This window comes from Coregonus lavaretus, assembly GCF_964263955.1.
Source record: "Coregonus lavaretus genome assembly, chromosome: 10".
Classification (NCBI taxonomy): Eukaryota; Metazoa; Chordata; class Actinopteri; order Salmoniformes; family Salmonidae; genus Coregonus; species Coregonus lavaretus.
The window spans coordinates 9274212-9293643 of NC_139997.1; the positions used below are offsets into that span (position 1 = coordinate 9274212).

At 45.0% G+C, this 19432-nt stretch overlaps 2 protein-coding genes across 2 annotated transcripts in view; both read right to left on the reverse strand.

Moving 5' to 3' along the window:
- Nucleotides 1–2016: 2016 nt before the first annotated feature.
- LOC311136625 (putative G-protein coupled receptor 21) lies at nt 2017–3319 on the reverse strand (the record flags this gene model as incomplete). The annotated part of the gene is made up of 1 exon (XM_084170815.1): nt 2017–3319. One exon carries the CDS (start codon nt 3317–3319, stop codon nt 2225–2227), a length of 1095 nt encoding a protein of 364 aa, XP_084026941.1. The 3' UTR covers nt 2017–2224.
- A 2977-nt stretch (nt 3320–6296) lies between these two features.
- Nucleotides 6297–19432, reverse strand: part of LOC311135815 (rab GTPase-activating protein 1-like) — a gene marked incomplete at its 3' end in the record, with an annotated part of 72759 nt that continues 59623 nt past the window's right edge. Inside the window, exon 14 of the mRNA XM_084169853.1 lies at nt 6297–6488. Coding sequence (XP_084025979.1) covers nt 6297–6488 — 192 coding nt within the window. The remainder of the gene's footprint in view (nt 6489–19432) is intronic.

Below are 19432 nucleotides of genomic sequence, written 5' to 3' on the forward strand. Positions count from 1 at the left end.
AACTATTCTGGAATCACTTTTCTATAATCTTCTGCTTTGACACAACGACCACATTCTCCTCATAAGTGAACCGGAATGTACTGGAATGTAGTTTGATGATAAGGAAGTTTGTCGAAACAAGAGTCATCCAGTCAATGATTACTCTGATCCCTCAGTAGTAAACTAGTTCAATTGGGACTACTAATTCGAGCCCAACCGATATGTTTTTTTAGGATCCGATACCGATTCCGATTTTTGGGGTAACAAAATGTACCGACATATCTGCCGATATACTGTTTTCTCATAAATTGCCATCCAAAAGAGCAATTGTCCAAGAAATACGCTTCAAATGCTGATTTCTTCAATTGTGAAATGAATGACACATCATGGGAATAGCCGCAATTGTTCAGATAAGCATGAGATTCCCTTTCTTCATCCTATTTATTAAATATCGTCTATCGGTGGAATTATCGGCCGATACCGTTAGTGTTAAAAGGCCAACATCGGCTCTACTAATAATCCTGGTGTTTGAACACCTAAACAAAGTCCGTCGTCCTCTCTTTCTCTGCCCATACCTCTGCCTCAGAACAACCCAGATATAAATACATTATGAAGTAGGCCTACTTGCTTCTCTTCAGAGTTTGAGGTTGCTGCACCCTTCAGTGCACAATGTTGTAAATCATCTGTTTCTGTAAAAAGCACAAGGGCAAACATTTAAATAAGTTGTTATTGACACCTCCACTCAGCTAGGCATAAGAAAGCAGCAATCAAGTGTTTCTCAGTTTTTTAAAGGCCCAATGGATCTGTTTTTATATCATAATATCATTTCTGGGTAACAATTAAGTACCTTACTGTAATAGATTTCCATTAAAATGGGAAATAATAGCTTTTTAGTAAAAAAAACTATTTCTCAAGCAAGAATTGTGCTAGAACTGTCTGGGAGTGGTCTGAGTGGGGAGGGGAAAACTGAAAACTAACTGTTATTGGCAGAGAGGTTTGGAACTCTCTTTGTTATTGGTCTATTAACCAATTTACTGCATGGTGATGTCACCATGGAAAGCTGAAACTCCAGACTCCTACAGTGTTAGGTTCATCAGTTGTAGATTAGGATATAAATGCCACAGCCTGCCTGGGGTTCAACCTTGCTATGTTCTCCTTGTCACCCTGCTCCTCCGTACACTCTACTGGCTTCCAGTCGAAGCGCGCATCATCTTCAAGACCCTGGTGCTTGCCTACGGAGCAGCAAGGGGAACTGCCACTCCCCACATTCAGGCTATGCTCAAACCCTACATCCCAACCTGAGCACTCCATTCCACCACCTCTGTACTCTTGGCTCTCCCATCCCTCAGTCCAGTCAAAGCTCTTCTCTGTCCTGGCACCCCAATGGTGGAACAAGTTTCCCCCTAAAGTCAGGAAAGCCAGTCTTTCAAAAACGTCCGAAACCCTACCTCTTTGAAGAGTATCTTAAATAACTCTTATTGTTTAAAAAAAATAAAAACTAGCACTGACTTTGCTGATAAATACTTTGTTGAGGGAAAATGTACTTGATACGATTGTTATGTGTTGTTGTCTCACCAAGCTATCTTAAGATGAATCCACTAATTGTAATTCGCTCTAGATAAGAGCATCTGCTAAATTACTAAAATGTAAATGTAAAATGTACACCGGTAAAAACTTAATTTTGACTGCACTGGACCTTTAAATAATGTGAGTCCGTTTTTTGCATTCAATACATTGAAGTCATGGCAAAAATACAAATTGTTTCACAAACTGATAGGAAGATAGAGTCTCAGAAAAAAACATCCCCCTAAAAGAACATGTGTTCTTACAGTTTGTGTTTTCGGCAAGTACTGTCAGAAGGGAGGTCTTCAATCAACCTCAACTCTCCAACGCTGAAACATCATAGCCATAGCTACGTCATCCATATCAGGAGTCAAAGGTTAGGGTAACTCCACGTCCCTCCTCCTCCAACTCCCACCTCTCCTCCCTGTCCTCCCTCTCGCATGGCTGAGTCTGGGCTGTACTTCCCAAGCGGGTCTCATGCTCTGGAGACGATCCAGTCAGCGGCAGCTGTGGCCAGGGACATAACCCTCCAACAAACCTTCAACTGTCAAGAAACAGCCGCAACATCTGCAGCAACACAACTCCCTGTGAAGCCTGTTCCCTTTAGCTCAGCATCAGTATAGGACATGCTTAGTGCTATAACAACACATCACTCTGGCTCAACACGGGTCTCTGGGAGGTTCTAAACGTGGCATGTGGAGCGTGTGCAGACGGGCCCCTGTCCGTGCCCCGGTGCGGGGCCAAAGGACTTCTTACTGTCCACGCGCTGCACGCAGAACGAACAGAGGCGCTTTAAACCCTTCCGGAAGGCACTGTTGGACAGACTATAGATCAGACAGTTAAAGAAGCTGTTGCTGATAGCCAGCCAGGTGGTGATGAACGAGGCGGCGGGATGACGGTAGATTCTAGCGCTCTCCAGCAGGAAGTACAGGATATAGGGAAGCCAGAGGAGGTAGAAGATGCTGGTGATGCGGAACAGCACCATGGCGTAGCGTTTGTCCGTGCATGCCGGCGCTTGCTGCGGCTGGCCGTCCTGTCCCAGAGAGCCTTCCTGTGGGCCAAAGCGGGCACGGCGCTCACTGATCTCCCTCGTGTGCTGCCGGCAGATCCGGAAGATGTTGACGTAGGTGAAGCAGACCGTCATGGCGGCCGGCGCGTAGAGCAGCGCCACGATGAACGATGTGAAGAGCGGCCTCGTCTCCCACGCCAACGCGCACCATTCCACCACGTCGCCGTGGTAGCCGGGCTTCCCCCAGCCGAAGAAGGAGGGCAGGAAAACAAGGGCGGAGTAGAGCCAGATAAGGAGGATGCATACGCGGATCCGGCACGGTGTCACCAAGGTAGCGTACGACAGCGGCCGCGTTATCGCCATGTAGCGGTCCACGCTAACACACGCCAGTGATGCCATGGAAACGCTCTTCAACACGGAAACCATGTAACCAAACACCTTACAGGTCAGCTCCTCGTCTAGGCCTTTCAGGTGGTGGAGGAGGGACAGGGAGGGGATGAGGCAGCTGACCCCCACCAACAGGTCTGCGTAGGCCATGGTCTGGATGAAGGCACTGGTGGTGTGGTGGTGGAGAAGAGGAGCACAGTGGAACACAAAGATCACCACCAGGTTGCCAGAGATGATGAGAACGGTAAGCAGCAGGATGATGGTTACCTCCAGTAGACAGGTGTTTAAGATCTGGCTGTAGCCCACGTCCAGGAGGCAGAAAGGAGGGCCGCTCAGGTTCAGGAGCTCAAGCTCCAGCAGGTCCAGGGAAGAGTTCATCATCTTGCAGCCTTCTGAAAGCCCCTGGTCTGAAACCAGATCAACTGGCAGAGGGCAGGAGGCTCCAGAAATATCCTTGTCTGGTCTGATCCTAGACTCAGAGACAGGGGGCTTGGCTGGGGCTGGTCAGTAGCTAGTCCTGGTCCTATTCCTGGTCCAAGCTCAGCTGCAGATCAGGCTGGTGGCTGAGAGAGAGTAGCCGTGTACCCTCTGCCATGTCAGCAGCAATGTGAGGACTAGCCCTCGTCCACGACAAGGGTCTGGGAGTCCCCCAGGGCACCCCTCACTGTGCAGACACAGAAGGTTCAATCACACAGACGCACACAGATAGCGGAGGACAAATACTCTGGCAGCCTCTCCTCCTACTCCTCTGGTTCTCTCCTCAGTGTGCCTGCCCTGCAAGAGTAGCAGCGAAAAAATATAAAACTGTCAAACAAGTTTGATCGTCTTGGCTTACAGGAATTCCTGTATGTCTCAAAAAAATGCAGTCACAAGTTATAGAGTCCGATGTTACCAGAGACTTTGTGCCCTCACCAAACACGGAAAGATCAGGCGGATTGAGTCCAAAGAGCCGAAACCACCCAGTAATCTCTTCACAGCAACTTCAGCAGAAATTCTCTTCCACGAAAATCTCAAGCACTCCAGGTCTCCCTCACGCCGGTGAACGGCGAGTATAAATATAAATGAATGAGGATGAAGGAGCAGCCTCAAGGAGGTGATTGGCATTTCAAACAGAGTTCGGGTCTACTCAGAAGGGCAGCAGCGGCGTGTGGAGTGGGAGAACAGGAGGAGCAGGCATACCGATGCAGAGACCCAGCCTCTCTCTCTCCCTCTTCTGTGGAGCTGATTCAGCCTTGTTTCTCTAACTCCCTCTCTCTCTGTTTCTCTCTGCTCCTTCTCTCTCTTCTGTGGAGCGGATTCAGTCCCGTTTCTCTCACGCTCTGCTCTTCCTCTCCACCTCCCTCTCTCTCTCTTTTACTCTCTCTCTCAGGCAGGGCAGAGACACTCCTCCCCCTGGTCTAGCTCCAGCCAGTAAGCAGCCGTGGGTACACAAGTCTCACTCGTCCATCCCATGACTGACTGACTGACTGGCTGGCTGGCTGCACACAGCAATACCCCTGCCTCCACTCCACTATCTAACTCCCACACACACAATCTCCTCTCTAACTCACACACAACACCTCTCTCTCATATACACACACTGTCTTATCTATAAACACCTGGTGCATTATGGTCATACCAGTCTCATGTTAAAAAAGGCCCCTTTCTCCCTATATCTCTTTTTGTTAGACACATTTAGGATGAATAGACCCAAATTCGTCTTCTAGCGGTTTTGATAGGATATGTTTCTGTCTGCAGCCCTATAGGTTTTGATATTGGATCATTTGTGCACTCCTATAATACCACCGCATATACATAATGTCCTCACTCTCCCTTTCATATACATAATGTCCTCACTCTCCCTTTCATATACATAATGTCCTCACTCCCTCTTTCATATACATAATGTCCTCACTCTCCCTTTCATATACATAATGTCCTCACTCTCCCTTTCATATACATAATGTCCTCACTCTCCCTTTCATATACATAATGTCCTCACTCTCCCTTTCATATACATAATGTCCTCACTCCCTCTTTCATATACATAATGTCCTCACTCTCCCTTTCATATACATAATGTCCTCACTCTCCCTTTCATATACATAATGTCCTCACTCTCCCTTTCATATACATAATGTCCTCACTCTCCCTTTCATATACATATTGTCCTCACTCCCTCTTTCATATACATAATGTCCTCACTCTCCCTTTCATATACATAATGTCCTCACTCTCCCTTTCATATACATATTGTCCTCACTCTCCCTTTCATATACATAATGTCCTCACTCTCCCTCTTTCATATACATAATGTCCTCACTCTCCCTCTTTCATATACATAATGTCCTCACTCTCCCTTTCATATACATAATGTCCTCACTCTCCCTCTTTCATATACATAATGTCCTCACTCTCCCTTTCATATACATAATGTCCTCACTCTCCCTCTTTCATATACATAATGTCCTCACTCTCCCTTTCATATACATAATGTCCTCACTCTCCCTTTCATATACATAATGTCCTCACTCTCCCTCTTTCATATACATAATGTCCTCACTCTCCCTCTTTCATATACATAATGTCCTCACTCTCCCTCTTTCATATACATAATGTCCTCACTCTCCCTTTCATATACATAATGTCCTCACTCTCCCTCTTTCATATACATAATGTCCTCACTCTCCCTTTCATATACATAATGTCCTCACTCTCCCTCTTTCATATACATAATGTCCTCACTCTCCCTTTCATATACATAATGTCCTCACTCTCCCTTTCATATACATAATGTCCTCACTCTCCCTCTTTCATATACATAATGTCCTCACTCTCCCTCTTTCATATACATAATGTCCTCACTCTCCCTTTCATATACATAATGTCCTCACTCTCCCTTTCATATACATAATGTCCTCACTCTCCCTCTTTCATATACATAATGTCCTCACTCTCCCTCTTTCAAATACCATGGTTGGAGTTTCAGTTCCAGTTTCATTAAGTTAACTGAAATTCCGATTCCGAATTGTTCCTCATTGCTTGACTGACACACACTTAGTCCCTCGCTAGCAATAGGCTAACTCTTGCAGATTCACACATTTGCGCATAGTTGAACTGACATCAGTGTGTGTTGTCTGTGCCTTGTGTCCTTGGTCTCACCCAGTTGATGCTAAATCAAATAAATACTCATGTGGTTTTTTTAGAACATATCCATATGTACTGTGTAATGTTCTATTAATTATCTTAGCATCCCATCACAAACTGTATTGTGGGAGATTCTGACTTTCTGAGATTTCGTGAAAAACTCTACCAAGACAAGAGCAGGGCCCTTCAATGAAGTGTGTGTGTTTGTCGTCTCTCATGCACCTGCTCCTCATTAGGCTGCATCACCAGAAGCTTTTCCATCATTTAGCTTATTCTCTGAGGACCACAGCGTGTCTTCTTCTCTGAGGACCACAGCGTGTCTTCTTCTCTGAGGACCACAGCGTGTCATCTTCTCTGAGGACCACAGCGTGTCATCTTCTCTGAGGACCACAGCGTGTCTTCTTCTCTGAGGACCACAGCGTGTCTGAACAGTAGACACTCATCACAACACAGTCAGTCATGCCTCCCACAGTCTGCACCTTGTCTCACGTTGGTTGAGCACATTCCTCTTCTCTCTAAAGACAACCCTTCCTCACGTAAAAATGATGAATAATGAGGATGAAAGAGTTGTCTTTGGTCAGACTGAGAGAGCACGACTTAGATGTTGCCTACTGGTCTGTCCCACAACGACTGACCGCATTGTCTTTGAGTTTCTCCCCAGACACAACATTGTCAGGACCAGTGTTATGTCTGTCTGTCTCTCCGCCGTCCGTCATGGTCCGGAGGTCTTTTTTAGTTCTGCAGTGTCTCATCAGGCCTCATGGCAGAGAGATGGATGTAGCGTGATGAAGCCCAAAGATACACACACCACCCTGCTGCACCGCACACACACCACCCTGCTGCACCGCACACACACCACCCTGCTGCACCGCCAGAGTCGGACACATAACTCTCCCCTGTGCTCTGCTCTAGACACATTTCCTTGGCTGTCATGCACCTCCTCAGAGGCTTCTGAAAGGTGGGGAGTCGACAAGACAACACCGGGCTCATCCATTATTAGAGCGAGATGGAGGGGGAGGGATGGGATGGGAGGAAGAGGGAGAGAGAGATGGAGGGGGAGCGACAGGGGGGAGAGATGGGAGGAAGAGAGAGAGAAAGAGAGAGAGAAATAAAGAGAGCGAAAGAAAGAGAGATGAAAAGAGAGAGAGATGAAGAGAGAGAGACGGAGGGGGAGAGATGGGAGGAAGAGAGAGAGAGAGCGAAAGAGTGAGAGAGAGAAATGAAGAGAGGGAGCAAGAAAGAGTGAGAAAGAGGAGTGAGAAAGCGAGAGAGAGAGATGAAGAGAGAGAAAGAGATGGGGAGAGAGAGAGGGGGAGAGAGAGAGAGATGAAGAGAGAGAGAGAGAGAAGAGAGTTGGAGAGAGAGAGAGAGAGAGAGAGAGAGAGAGAGAGAGAGAGAGAGAGAGATATGAAGAGAGAGAGAGAGAGAGAGAGAGAGAGAGAGAGAGAGAGAGAGAGAGAGAGAGAGAGAGAGAGAGAGAGAGAGAGAGAGAGAGAGAGATGAAGAGAGAGATGAAGAGAGAGATGAAGAGAAAGAGATGAAGAGGGAGTTGGAGTGTGACAGTCATCTGCTCCTGATGCTCTCCTCTGGCTGGAGCTGGGAGCAGGGAAGCAAGGGATGAAGGAAGAGAGAGAGAGGGAGGGAGGGAGGGAGGGATGAAGGAAGAGAGGGAGGGAGGGAGGGAGCCACAGCTACAATCATGTTTAGCACAGAGCTCTATCCAATTAGTTATTCAAAGCACAACAGGCGACAGGTGACGGACACCGTAGCACACCTGGCTAGCGCTAGCTAGGTTCAGATACAGATGGTACAACCAGCTAGTGAAGTCTACCGGTCTACTCAATGACCCTCACTCAGTTAGCATGTTGTCTAATGCCTATACATAAGCCTAATACATTTAACAATCCACAATAATTAATACATCAGAATTAAATCACGTGCAACTCATTTCAACAGCTAAAAAGCAACCTGCCCAGCTAGGTTGATCCTGAGCACGTTGTAAACAAATCAAAACAGTGACACAGCCGACTTTGACATGATGAACTGGCTTTGTATGATAATAAATCTAACATACAACAGACTTAACGACAACAACATCAAAAGGAAACCAAGTTACACAACCCTCCAGGTAGAAAGCCTCCTGAATTCTTTGAAGAATTTGATCATTGGCTCTGTCAGAATGATGCTTCAGTATAGTGATGGACTCAACGTTCTGTGGTGGGCCTGGGGCAGGCAGGCAGGCAGGCAGGCAGACACACAGACACACAGACAGACAGACAGACAGACAGACAGACACACACACAGAGAAAAAAATAAGAAGGAAAAGGGCGTGTCCTGTGGGCCTGGGGCAGACACAAACACAGACGAACACAGACAGACAGACCGACCAATAGGAGAGTCTGAGAGAACAGGCCAGGTCATTGTGGGAGCGTTTGTTTTCACTAACAGCGTGGGGTGAGGTGGCGTACGTGGGGCCAGGGCCTCAGCAGCAGCCCTGTGTCTGACCTCTATGGTGTCTGACCTCTATGGTCTCTGTTTATGGACAGAAGGACTGGGGCACATCTGGAGGCAGTATGGATATATGGGCTGGGAGGGGTGTGTGTGGGTGGGGGGAGGGGGGGGCAGTGTGTGGTAGTGGGGTGAATGGGTGCGTGTGTGTTCAGCCACCGCCCCCCGACCAGGACCCAACCAACTGCCATCCAACCAGCACCCGGCCACAGAACAAGTAGTGGGCTTGTAAAGAGAGAGAACGCCCACTATTAGAACCCCTCCCCAGTCCACCGTAACCAAATAACACAGCAGACAAGCATGTGGACAGCACCAGACACCAACAGGATGAGGAGGTGGAAGAGGAGGTGGAAGAGGCAGTGGAGGAAGGAGGAGGAAGAGGAGGAGGAGGAGGAGGTAGAAGAGCAGGTGGTGGAGGAGGAGGAGGGGAGGAAGAGGTGCCAGCCACAGGTTAAGACATGGCCTCTGTTTGGTCTGAAAAACAGTGAATGTACCATAAAACATAGAACACAAAGAATCTCTGTGGAAATACCCTCTGGTTCAGGACAGGTTCAGCCATCCTGTACTACGGTAGCACCATGAGAGAACATCCGGTTTCTGTCATGGAGGATCTCATGTTATCAAGGCCCAAATCTGGGAAGCTGGCGAGGAGGAAGTGGGAAAGGATGGTGATAAAGCTGATTGGGGAAATTACTGTAGGGGATAGCCATTAGTGTACTGCCAAACACAGTGTACATTGTTAGACTTCATGGAAATTGTGATGCTGATTCACTGGCGGTCGGTGCCGTTTAAGATGGGGGAGGACAATCATTTTTTTAATGAGCATGGCCTTATTTCTATTCCAGCATATTGGATGACTGTTATTCATATTCCATTCACCACATCGATAGGTTTAGATGTTACATGATACTCTAATTTTCCCTATACCCATCATAAGATTTCTACAACCTAGCCTATGAATGAAAGTTTACAATGTAGATTCACAGGTCGAGAGAAATTTGAGTAATAAAGGTGACAGACATTGACACATTCAATACCGCCTTGCACACACACGCTTGCCTGCATCTAGCTGATCTAGGGTTTAATCATTAGTCCAACAGTCACAAGCAAGAGTTTCTATTGGACAAATTCAGATATGTTTATCCCTGTTTCGTTCCATTTGCTTCCATTTAAGAAACGTTTTTCAACATAATGAATACACCACTGATCACAAACACAGTTCACTTTCATAGCAGCCACATACAAACAGCATGATCCCTTTGATCGTTGTATAATTACTTCTTGCATCTACGCGCTCTCCACCTCTCACCTTTTCCCTTCACTTGTGGACTTCAGTGCACAACACATCAGCTGTCTGTGACCAGGTGAAAAAACCTTAATATCATGACTGCTAACCGCTACACACAGCCTACATCATTGTCAACATATTGACGTCATAGTCAACATAGCTACTGGAACTAACGCGTTAGCAAATCCGCTACAATCATGCAGTACAGTGTACAGTCAGCAGCAAGCAGTTTAGCAATTACACCGGCGGACCCCGGTGGTAATACATTAATCAAACCAAAAGCTTACCTTGACTAGGAGAGTTCCAGCGTTGGATATCCATAGCCAGCTAGCTAACATACCATCCCTCTCTGTTTGAGTAGGCTAAACTAGCTCGCTGCATTCGCTAGCTAAGTAAGTGGGGAAAAAATCTACTAAATCTCTCTCTCTCCTCCTCCATTTTTGAAAAAATGAATCTGTTCAAAACTGTTCAACTATTGTCTTTCATTCTTTGAGTCGACTACATTTCATGCACTGCAGTGCTAGCTAGCTGTAGGGTGGACAACATGTCAGTTCATGCGGCAAGAGCTCTGATCGGTTGGAGGACGTCCTCCGGAAGTTGCCATAATTACTGTGTAAGTTTATGGAAGGGGTGAGAACCACGAGCCTCCTAGGTTTTGTATTGAAGTCAATGTACCCAGAGGAGGACGGAAACTAGCTGTGCTCCGGCTACACCGTGAGTGCTGTTGAGGCTACTGTAGACCTTCATTGCAAAACAGTGTGTTTTAATCAATTATTTGGTGACGTGAATATATTTAGTATAGTTTTATTTAAAAAGGATAACTTTTTAAATGTTTCACTATTTCTATTTTTAAGAAATTCACTGAGGAGGATGGTCCTCCCCTTCCTCCTCTGAGGAACCTCCACTGTGCTGATTCCAAAAGGGCAAATCCAATCCATTTTCCCCCTTTCAGTATTTGGAGATGGGAAACCAAACTCAACTCAGATTAGAGCAGCACTGGCTCAAGGGCTCAATGGCCAATGTATGCAATGTATGTGCTGTTGGACTACTAAATGCAACGTAAATTGCATTGGTATATGTACAGTCGTGGTCAAAAGTTTTGAGAATGACACAAATATTAATTTTCACAAAGTCTGCTGCCTCAGTTTTTATGATGGCAATTTGCATATACTCCAGAATGTTATGAAGAGTGATCATATGAATTGCAATTAATTGCAAAGTCCCTCTTTGCCATGAAAATGAACTTAATCCCCCAAAAAACATTTCCACTGCATTTCAGCCCTGCCACAAAAGGACCAGCTGACATCATGTCAGTGATTCTCTCGTTAACACAGGTGAGAGTGTTGACGAGGACAAGGCTGTTGATCACTCTGTCATGCTGAGTTGAGTTAGAATAACAGACTGGAAGCTTTAAAAGGAGGGTGGTGCTTGAAATCATTGTTCTTCCTCTGTTAACCATGGTTACCTGCAAGGAAACACGTGCTGTCATCATTGCTTTGCACAAAAAGGGATTCACAGACAAGGATATTGCTGCTAGTAAGATTGCACCTAAATCAACCATTTATCGGATCATCAAGAACTTCAAGGAGAGAGGTTCAAATGTTGTGAAGAAGGATTCAGGGCGCCCAAGAAAGTCCAGCAAGCGCCAGGACCATCTCCTAAAGTTGATTAAGCTGCTGGATCGGGGCACCACCAGTGCAGAGCTTGCTCAGGAATGGCAGCAGGCAGGTGTGAGTGCATCTGCACGCACAGTGAGGCGAATACTTTTGGAGGATGGCCTGGTGTCAAGAAGGGCAGCGAGGAACCCACTTATCTCCAGGAAAAACATCAGGGACAGACTGATATTCTGCAAAAGGTACAGGGATTGGACTGCTGAGGACTGGGGTAAAGTCATTTTCTCTGATGAATCCCGTTTCCGATTGTTTGGGGCATCCGGAAAAAAGCTTGTCCGGAGAAGACAAGGTGAGCGCTACCATCAGTCCTGTGTCATGCCAACAGTAAAGCATCCTGAGACCATTCATGTGTGGGGTTGCTTCTCAGCCAAGGGAGTGGGCTCACTTACAATTTTGCCTAAGAACACAGCCATGAATAAAGAATGGTACCAACACATCCTCCGAGAGCAACTTCTCCCAACCATCCAAGAACAGTTTGGTGACGACCAATGCCTTTTCCAGCATGATGGAGCACCTTGCCATAAACCAAAAGTGATAACTAAGTGGCCCGGGGAACAAAACATCGAAATTTTGGGTCCATGGCCAGGAAACTCCCCAGACCTTAATCCCATTAAGAACTTGTGGTCAATCCTCAAGAGGTGGGTGGACAAACAAAAACCCACAAATTCTGACAAACTCCAAGCATTGATTATGCAAGAATGGGCTGCCATCAGTCAGGATGTGGCCCGAAGTTAATTGACAGCATGCCAGGGCGGATTGCAGAGGTCTTGAAAAAGAAGGGTCAACACTGCAAATATTGACTCTTTGCATAAACTTAATGTAATTGTCAATAAAAGCCTTTGACACTTATGGAATGCTTGTAATTATACTTCAGTATACCATAGTAACATCTGACAAAAATATCTAAAAACACTGAAGCAGCAAACTTTGTGAAGACCAATACTTGTGTCATTCTCAAAACTTTTGACCACGACTGTACATATCTATTCAGTGCAGTTGGGGCAGCGGTCAGTTGTGAGTGAATGTATTAATGTCCTCTATGTTTTTAGTGTACAATATGCAGTATGATGGACTGAGAATGTATGCGTATGTGATCATTTTAATGTAAGGTGATGCCAAAGAAAAATGTCCACCCTGGATGGACAATTACGTATTTTTTGATTCTATTCTATCCAAAATGGCATCCTAATCCCAATGTAGTGAACTATTTTTGACCAGGGCCCCATAGGGTTCTGGTTAAAAGTAGGGAACTATGTAGGTAATCTGGTGCCATTTGGGGTGCATACACCAACTCCATGCAGGCTGCAGTTAGTGTATCATAACTGAAACCCAGTGTTATTTAAAACCATACCTCTGTGGATAGTCCTCAGGATTACCTGAAAAGGCGGAATAATATTTTGCACCCACAATGTATTATAATTTAAACCCAGGAATAGGCTATTTAGATTTCAAGTTATGTGGAGGTACTACATACTTTGTTAGGATTAGCTGGAAAGATGTATCTCTTCTGTACCCACAATGATTCCTTACTTGACTTTTTAGGACCACGTGGTAACGTGGCTGAAACCTGAAATAGAATGTGGGTCAGATACGGTGGTATTTCCTGTTGCCAATGCCATTGAATCAAGTACAATGGTGGAATGCAGAGAGAAGGACAGAATAATTGTTGTTAAACTGTGGTGATATTTAGATTTAAGACACAACCCACCACAAAAGTTCACATAAGGTTAGGCTATTAGATCTCTGTAGATTCACTTTGCCAGTCAGAGTGACTGTAGAGAGAGTCTACTATAAACCCAATGTAGAGCATTGTGTATTCAAGGACTGACATTTTGTGAACAGCAATGTGCAAGACAAATTACTCTCCACAAGTAGGTTGATTTCAATGCATCTGATGGGGCTTTGTATAAACACCATAAGGATTCAATTCATGGTTGTGACCTGGTAAAGCCTTCACATGTATAAAAATTCCAAATGATTCAACCATACAAAAGTTGACTTTCAGAGGGATATACTACAAAGCAGGATCAATGAGTTAGCCAGCTAACTTGCCTAAATATTCTGAAATAACTTTTTATTTTATTTTTTAAATAAGTTTGAAATGGACATGGTCTAATTGACTCAACAAACCCACAAATAATTCGTATCTGTTAGGCGAAATACCACAGCGTGTAATCCCAGCAGCAAGATGTGTGACATGCTGCCATAAGAAAAGGTCAACCAGTGGGTCAGAAACACCTATTTAAATGAACCTATATTTATCTGCCTATTTATTCCCTCCGTCATTTATACATTCTACTGTCACATTTTCTATACATTGTCACAACACTACATAAAGTACAGCTTATGTAAAATTTTAAACCGCTAATATCCTTTTTTTTTCTTTTTTTTTTTTCGTTATTTAACTTTTTGTGTGTGTAATGTTTACTGTTAATGTCTGATTGTTGTTTTGTTTAATTCACTGTTGGTTTTAGTCGTTGTTGTCTAGTTTTTTCACTTGCTTTGGCAATGTTAACACGTTTCCCAAGCCAATAAAGCCCCTATAATATTTTATTGAACTGAGTGAGAGAGAGAGAGAGAGAGAGAGAGAGAGAGAGAGAGAGAGAGAGCGCAAGTGAATGAGAGTGTGAATGGAAGTGAGAGAGAAAGAGAGAGAGGGGGAGAATTGAGGAGAGTACAGGCTGTACGTACAGGGACACACACATTGATGTTATGTCCCATTACAAACAGTACAAAGACTTGCAATCAGTGCAAAGAAAGGCCACATAAAGATAAGGGTTCTCATTTAGCTACTGTATAGCATGGTTTTAGTCACTCAGTAGTCACTAGGCTAATACCCCCCAAAATCAAATCCTTGTGGATTCATGCATTAACAACCTTAAACAAATCATACATGTGGATTCAAAGTATTACTCTAGTATATCTATGCTGAGAATAAAGTTGATTTTAAAATAAAGTAGTGTCCTTAATATGTTACCACCAGGCACTTAGGAGTGGGGAACTCCACACATTCACATTCCAAGGCCATAAAAAAATAAAACAATTGTTTTGTTTATGAAAACAAAAAGTTGTGTTTATGATTCCAACGTGATGATTCCTCTCCTCTTGTCAGTGAGTAGTGTAGTGACCTGGTTGGATCTGAGAACGTCTCGTGTCTCCTGTCTGGAGTCATCAGGTACAAGCAGTTCTACTTAGAGGAGGCTAAATAAAGCAGCAATCGTCTCAGCACTCTGTCTCTGTGTGTGTGTGTGTGTGTGTGTGTGTGTGTGTGTGTGTGTGTGTGTGTGTGTGTGTGTGTGTGTGTGTGTGTGTGTGTGTGTGTGTGTGTGTGCGCGCATATGCATGTGTGCGTGTGGCGTTCTCCACAAACCTCCAAAGTCTGACAGAAAATACCACTATCTAGAGCTACCACCCCGGTGAAGTGGTCTACTCTCTCTCATCCAGATCGATATCACTCCATCACCATCTTAGCATTCCCACAGACAGCAGGGTACGATGGCCTATATACTCATACCAACAATACAGGGCTAGTGATGTCTTACGACTTAAGACAACACAGACCCACGCGCGCGCACACACACACACGTCCTGCAACGGCATGTGATGAAGATCATTTGGACAAACCCCAGGAGATAAGGACAGAGACAGGAACAGGGGTGCAGGCGAGGGCGATGGGGTTGCCACCTGGAACCCTGGAGTGGGCACCGCAGGATGTTGACTTTACATAATGGCAGTTGACGTGACTGAGGCCAGGAAAACCACTGCCCCACACCATGTCAACAAACAAACAAACAAACAGGGCTTTACACAATATCTGTGTGGTCAACAAAAGATCTGCAGACACCGTATGGGATGCTTACTTAGCATATTGTTGTTGTACTGTAGACTTAAGCCGTCCCTGATTTAGGCCTTCACTGACGCTCGTTTAATGTGAGCGGGTCAGAGGCGCAATCTGAGGGCTACCGATCCCATCTTTGAGCAGTCCCAGACGTCCCGATATTTTCAAACAGGTTTGATTTTATCGGCACAAAATCTGCAATGCTCTTGTAGTGTAGAACGGTGATCGGCAATAGCCAATGAGAGCTGGCCAGAGAAGAAGCCAGTGAGATGATGACGTTGTATCGCATCACCCAGGATGTGTAGACTCTCCAGCTGGCACCATGACTACTACTAGTATGCGTTTGTACTTGCCTTTAACCAAAGCCAAAAACGGTCAAATCGTTACAGCTCTGAAGTTCACAAGCAATGTTATTCCATTTAAAACTTTGGCTAGATACATTGCCTTCGGAAAGTATTCAGACCCCTTCACTTTTTCAGGCTTATTCTAAAATTGATTAAATAAATGTTTTTCCTCAATCTACACACAATATCCCATAATGACAAAGCGAAAACAGATTAGACAGTTTTGCAAATGTATATAAAATCAAAAAGAGAAATGCCTTATTTACATAAGCATTCAGACCCTTTGCTAAGAGACTCTAAATTGAGCTCAGGTGCAGCCTGTTTCCATTGATCATCCTTGAGATGTTTCCACAACTCGATTAGACTACACCTGTGGTAATTTCAATTGATTGGACATTATTTGGAAAGGCACACAACTGTCTATATAAGGTCCCACAGTTGACAGCGCATGTCAGAGCAAAAACCAAGCCATGAGGTCGAAGGAATTATCCGTAGAGCTTCGAGTCAGGATTGTGTCGAGGCACAGATCTGGGGAAGGGTACCAAAAAATGTCTGCAGCATTTTAGGTCCTAAGAACACAGTGGCCTCCATCATTCTTAAATGGAAGAAGTTTGAACCACCACGACTCTTCCTAGAGCTGGCCACCTGGCCAAACTGAGCAATCGGGGGAGAAGGTCCTTGGTCAGGGAGGTGACCAAGAACCCGATGGTCACTCTGATAGAGCGCCAGAGTTCCTCTGTGGAGATGGAAGAAACTTCCAGAAGGACAACCTTCTCTGCAGCACTCCACCAATCAGGCCTTTGTAGTAAAGTGGCCAGACGGAAGCCACTCCTCAGTAAAAGGCACATGACAGCCCACTTGGAGTTTGCCAAAAGGCATCTAAAGACTCTCAGACCATGGGAAACAAGATTCTCTGGTCTGATGAAACCAAGATTGAACTCTTTGGCCTGAATGCCAAGCGTCACATCTGGAGGAAACCTGGCACTATCCCTACGGTGAAGCATGGTGGTGGCAGCATCATGCTGTGGGGATGTTTTTCAGCGGCAGGGACTGGGAGACTAGTCAGGATCGAGGGAAAGATGAACGGAGCAAAGTACAGAGAAACACTTGATGAAAACCTGCTCCAGAGTGCTCAGGACCTCAGACTGGGTGAAGGTTAACCTTCCAACAGGACAACAACCCTAAGCACACAGCCAAGACAACGCAGGAGTGGCTTCGGGACAAGTCTCTGAATGTCCTTGAGTGGGCCAGCCAGAGCCCGGACAGCCAGAGCCTGTACAGCAGCGCTCCCCATCCAACCTGACAGAACTTGAAAGGATCTGCAGAGAAGAATGGGAGAAACTTCCCAAATACAGGTGTGCCAAGATTGTAGCATCAAAGCCAAGAAGACTGTAGGCTGTAATCGCTGCCAAAGGTGCTTCAACAAAGTAGTGAGTAAATGGTCTGAATACTTATGTAAATGTCATATCAGTTTTTTATTTTTAATACATTTGCAAACATTTCTAAAAACCTGTTTTTGCTTTGTCATTATGGGGTATTGTGTGTAGATTGATGAGGGGAACAAACTTTGACACTTTGATACAGTACATGAGGACAGAATGTTAAATATGAGGAGAGTTGACAAACGTTTTAGCATTACCATCCATCACCCCTAGCAGGGCCACACACACACACACACACACACACACACACACACACACACACACACACACACACACACACACACACACACACACACACACACACACACACACACACACACACACACACACACACACACACACACACACACACACACACACACACACACAGTACTTAGCTCAGAACCTCCTACCACAGTGTGAGTAAAGACCTTGCAGCACACCGCAGCCAAGCACCACCCACCGCAAACTCCTAACGAGGGGCTGACCAGCAGTCACATAACATAGAAATTACATTAACAAGAAATAGGACATTGACGAATTAGGGAGAAGGAAGGACATAATGACTTTAAGATTGTCACAGAGAGAGATACTGTACGTAAGTGAGCCTTCATCTTCCACTTTGATGATTTAAGAGAGGCCTTTACCTCAGATTCCTTCATCTGCCTGTGTGTGCAATGCAAGGACACAAAATGGCGGATCATCTCTATGGTTAACAGGTGGTCTACTGGCAATCATTCAATCAATCATTCAATCAATCAATCATTCAAACAAATTGATGTACGGCATAAAGCCCTTTTTTACATCAGCAGTCACAAAAGGACTTTACAGTAACTCGGCAACGACCCCAATCCAAACTAGTGCATTGCTAAACAACCAAGTGAAATAACACACAGATGACAGGAATGGAGCAATGACAACGAGCATCAGCAGTTATACAACATTATCATTATTCAATTTGAACAAAAGCTATATTCCACCAATATTGCATAAAATGAATATTAAGCTATCAAGCTAGTGATAGAGTCACATGACTTTGATGATTTAGAGCTGGTCCTACAATCTTGTAAAACAAAATCTGTCCACACACACCCCATAGTTGTGAAGAGGGCACGACAATGCCTCTTCCCTCAGGAGGCTGAAAAGATTTGGCATAGCCCTCAGATCCTCAAAAAGCTCTACATCTGCACCATTGAGAGCATCTTGACTGGCTGCATCACCTCTTGGTATGGCAACTGCAAGGCACCCGACCGCAAGGCAGTACAGAGGGTGGTGAGTACTAGGGTTGGGCGCTATCCAGATTTTCATACCGTCATACCGTTTCTGTAACATACCGGGGTATACGGTATTACCGAACATGCACACAAGGGGCGCTATTTTTATAAAACAATTTAGACAACAAGGATCCAAGAGGGGATTGAATGTCTCTGCTGCAACCAAGAAGCTTGATTTTGACATCTAACCACTTAGCTAGCAAGTTAGCAAACCAAATGCATCGCTGGAGCCCTACGCTGGATATAATTTATTTGACCCATCTTAGATTTCTTCTAGTTATACTTAACTTATAGTTATAAGCAGTGGCGTAAACCCCCCCCCCCCCCCCCCGTTAGTCTACACCTGTTGTTTACGATGCACATGACAAATACAATTTGATTTGATTTGATGAAATTGCATTTGTGGAAAAATTAATAACTGGTGGAAAATCTCAAGACCGCTTCAATAAATAAGACATTCTGACAAATCATTGACAAAAAGTTATAATCTAATGAAGCAGTAGTTGGAACAAGATTAAGGGGGCTGTGGCTTTCGTAGAATGCCGGGACATACAACATTAACGAACAGGTCGGACCAAGTATGTGGGTGCCGTAGCACGTCGCAACCCACAAAGCTGAGCTTCCCTGTGTTTGATGCGATGTGACGTTGTGGAAAAGCAGCCTTTGATTCCCATCTCAGGCCTCCTGCCCCGCCTCCCCTCTCACAAAACCATCTCAACATTGGTAACAGACTATGACACTCATACACACACATGCACGCCCATGTGAGCGCACAAACACACACTCTCTCCACTCTGACCATTTAGACATAAACAGCTTCTCTGAAACAAAACCAAGTACTGTTGGTGACATTCTCCTCTCCACCCAGGAGATTCCAGTTTCACCACCCAGCACCTGGGACAGGCGTATCAAGGCCTCCGATCTACAGACCCACTTTCCCAACACTGGGGGAACATATCCAATTACACTCTGGACACAAGTTACAATAATAATGTCAAAAATGTTAAAATGTAAATAAACAG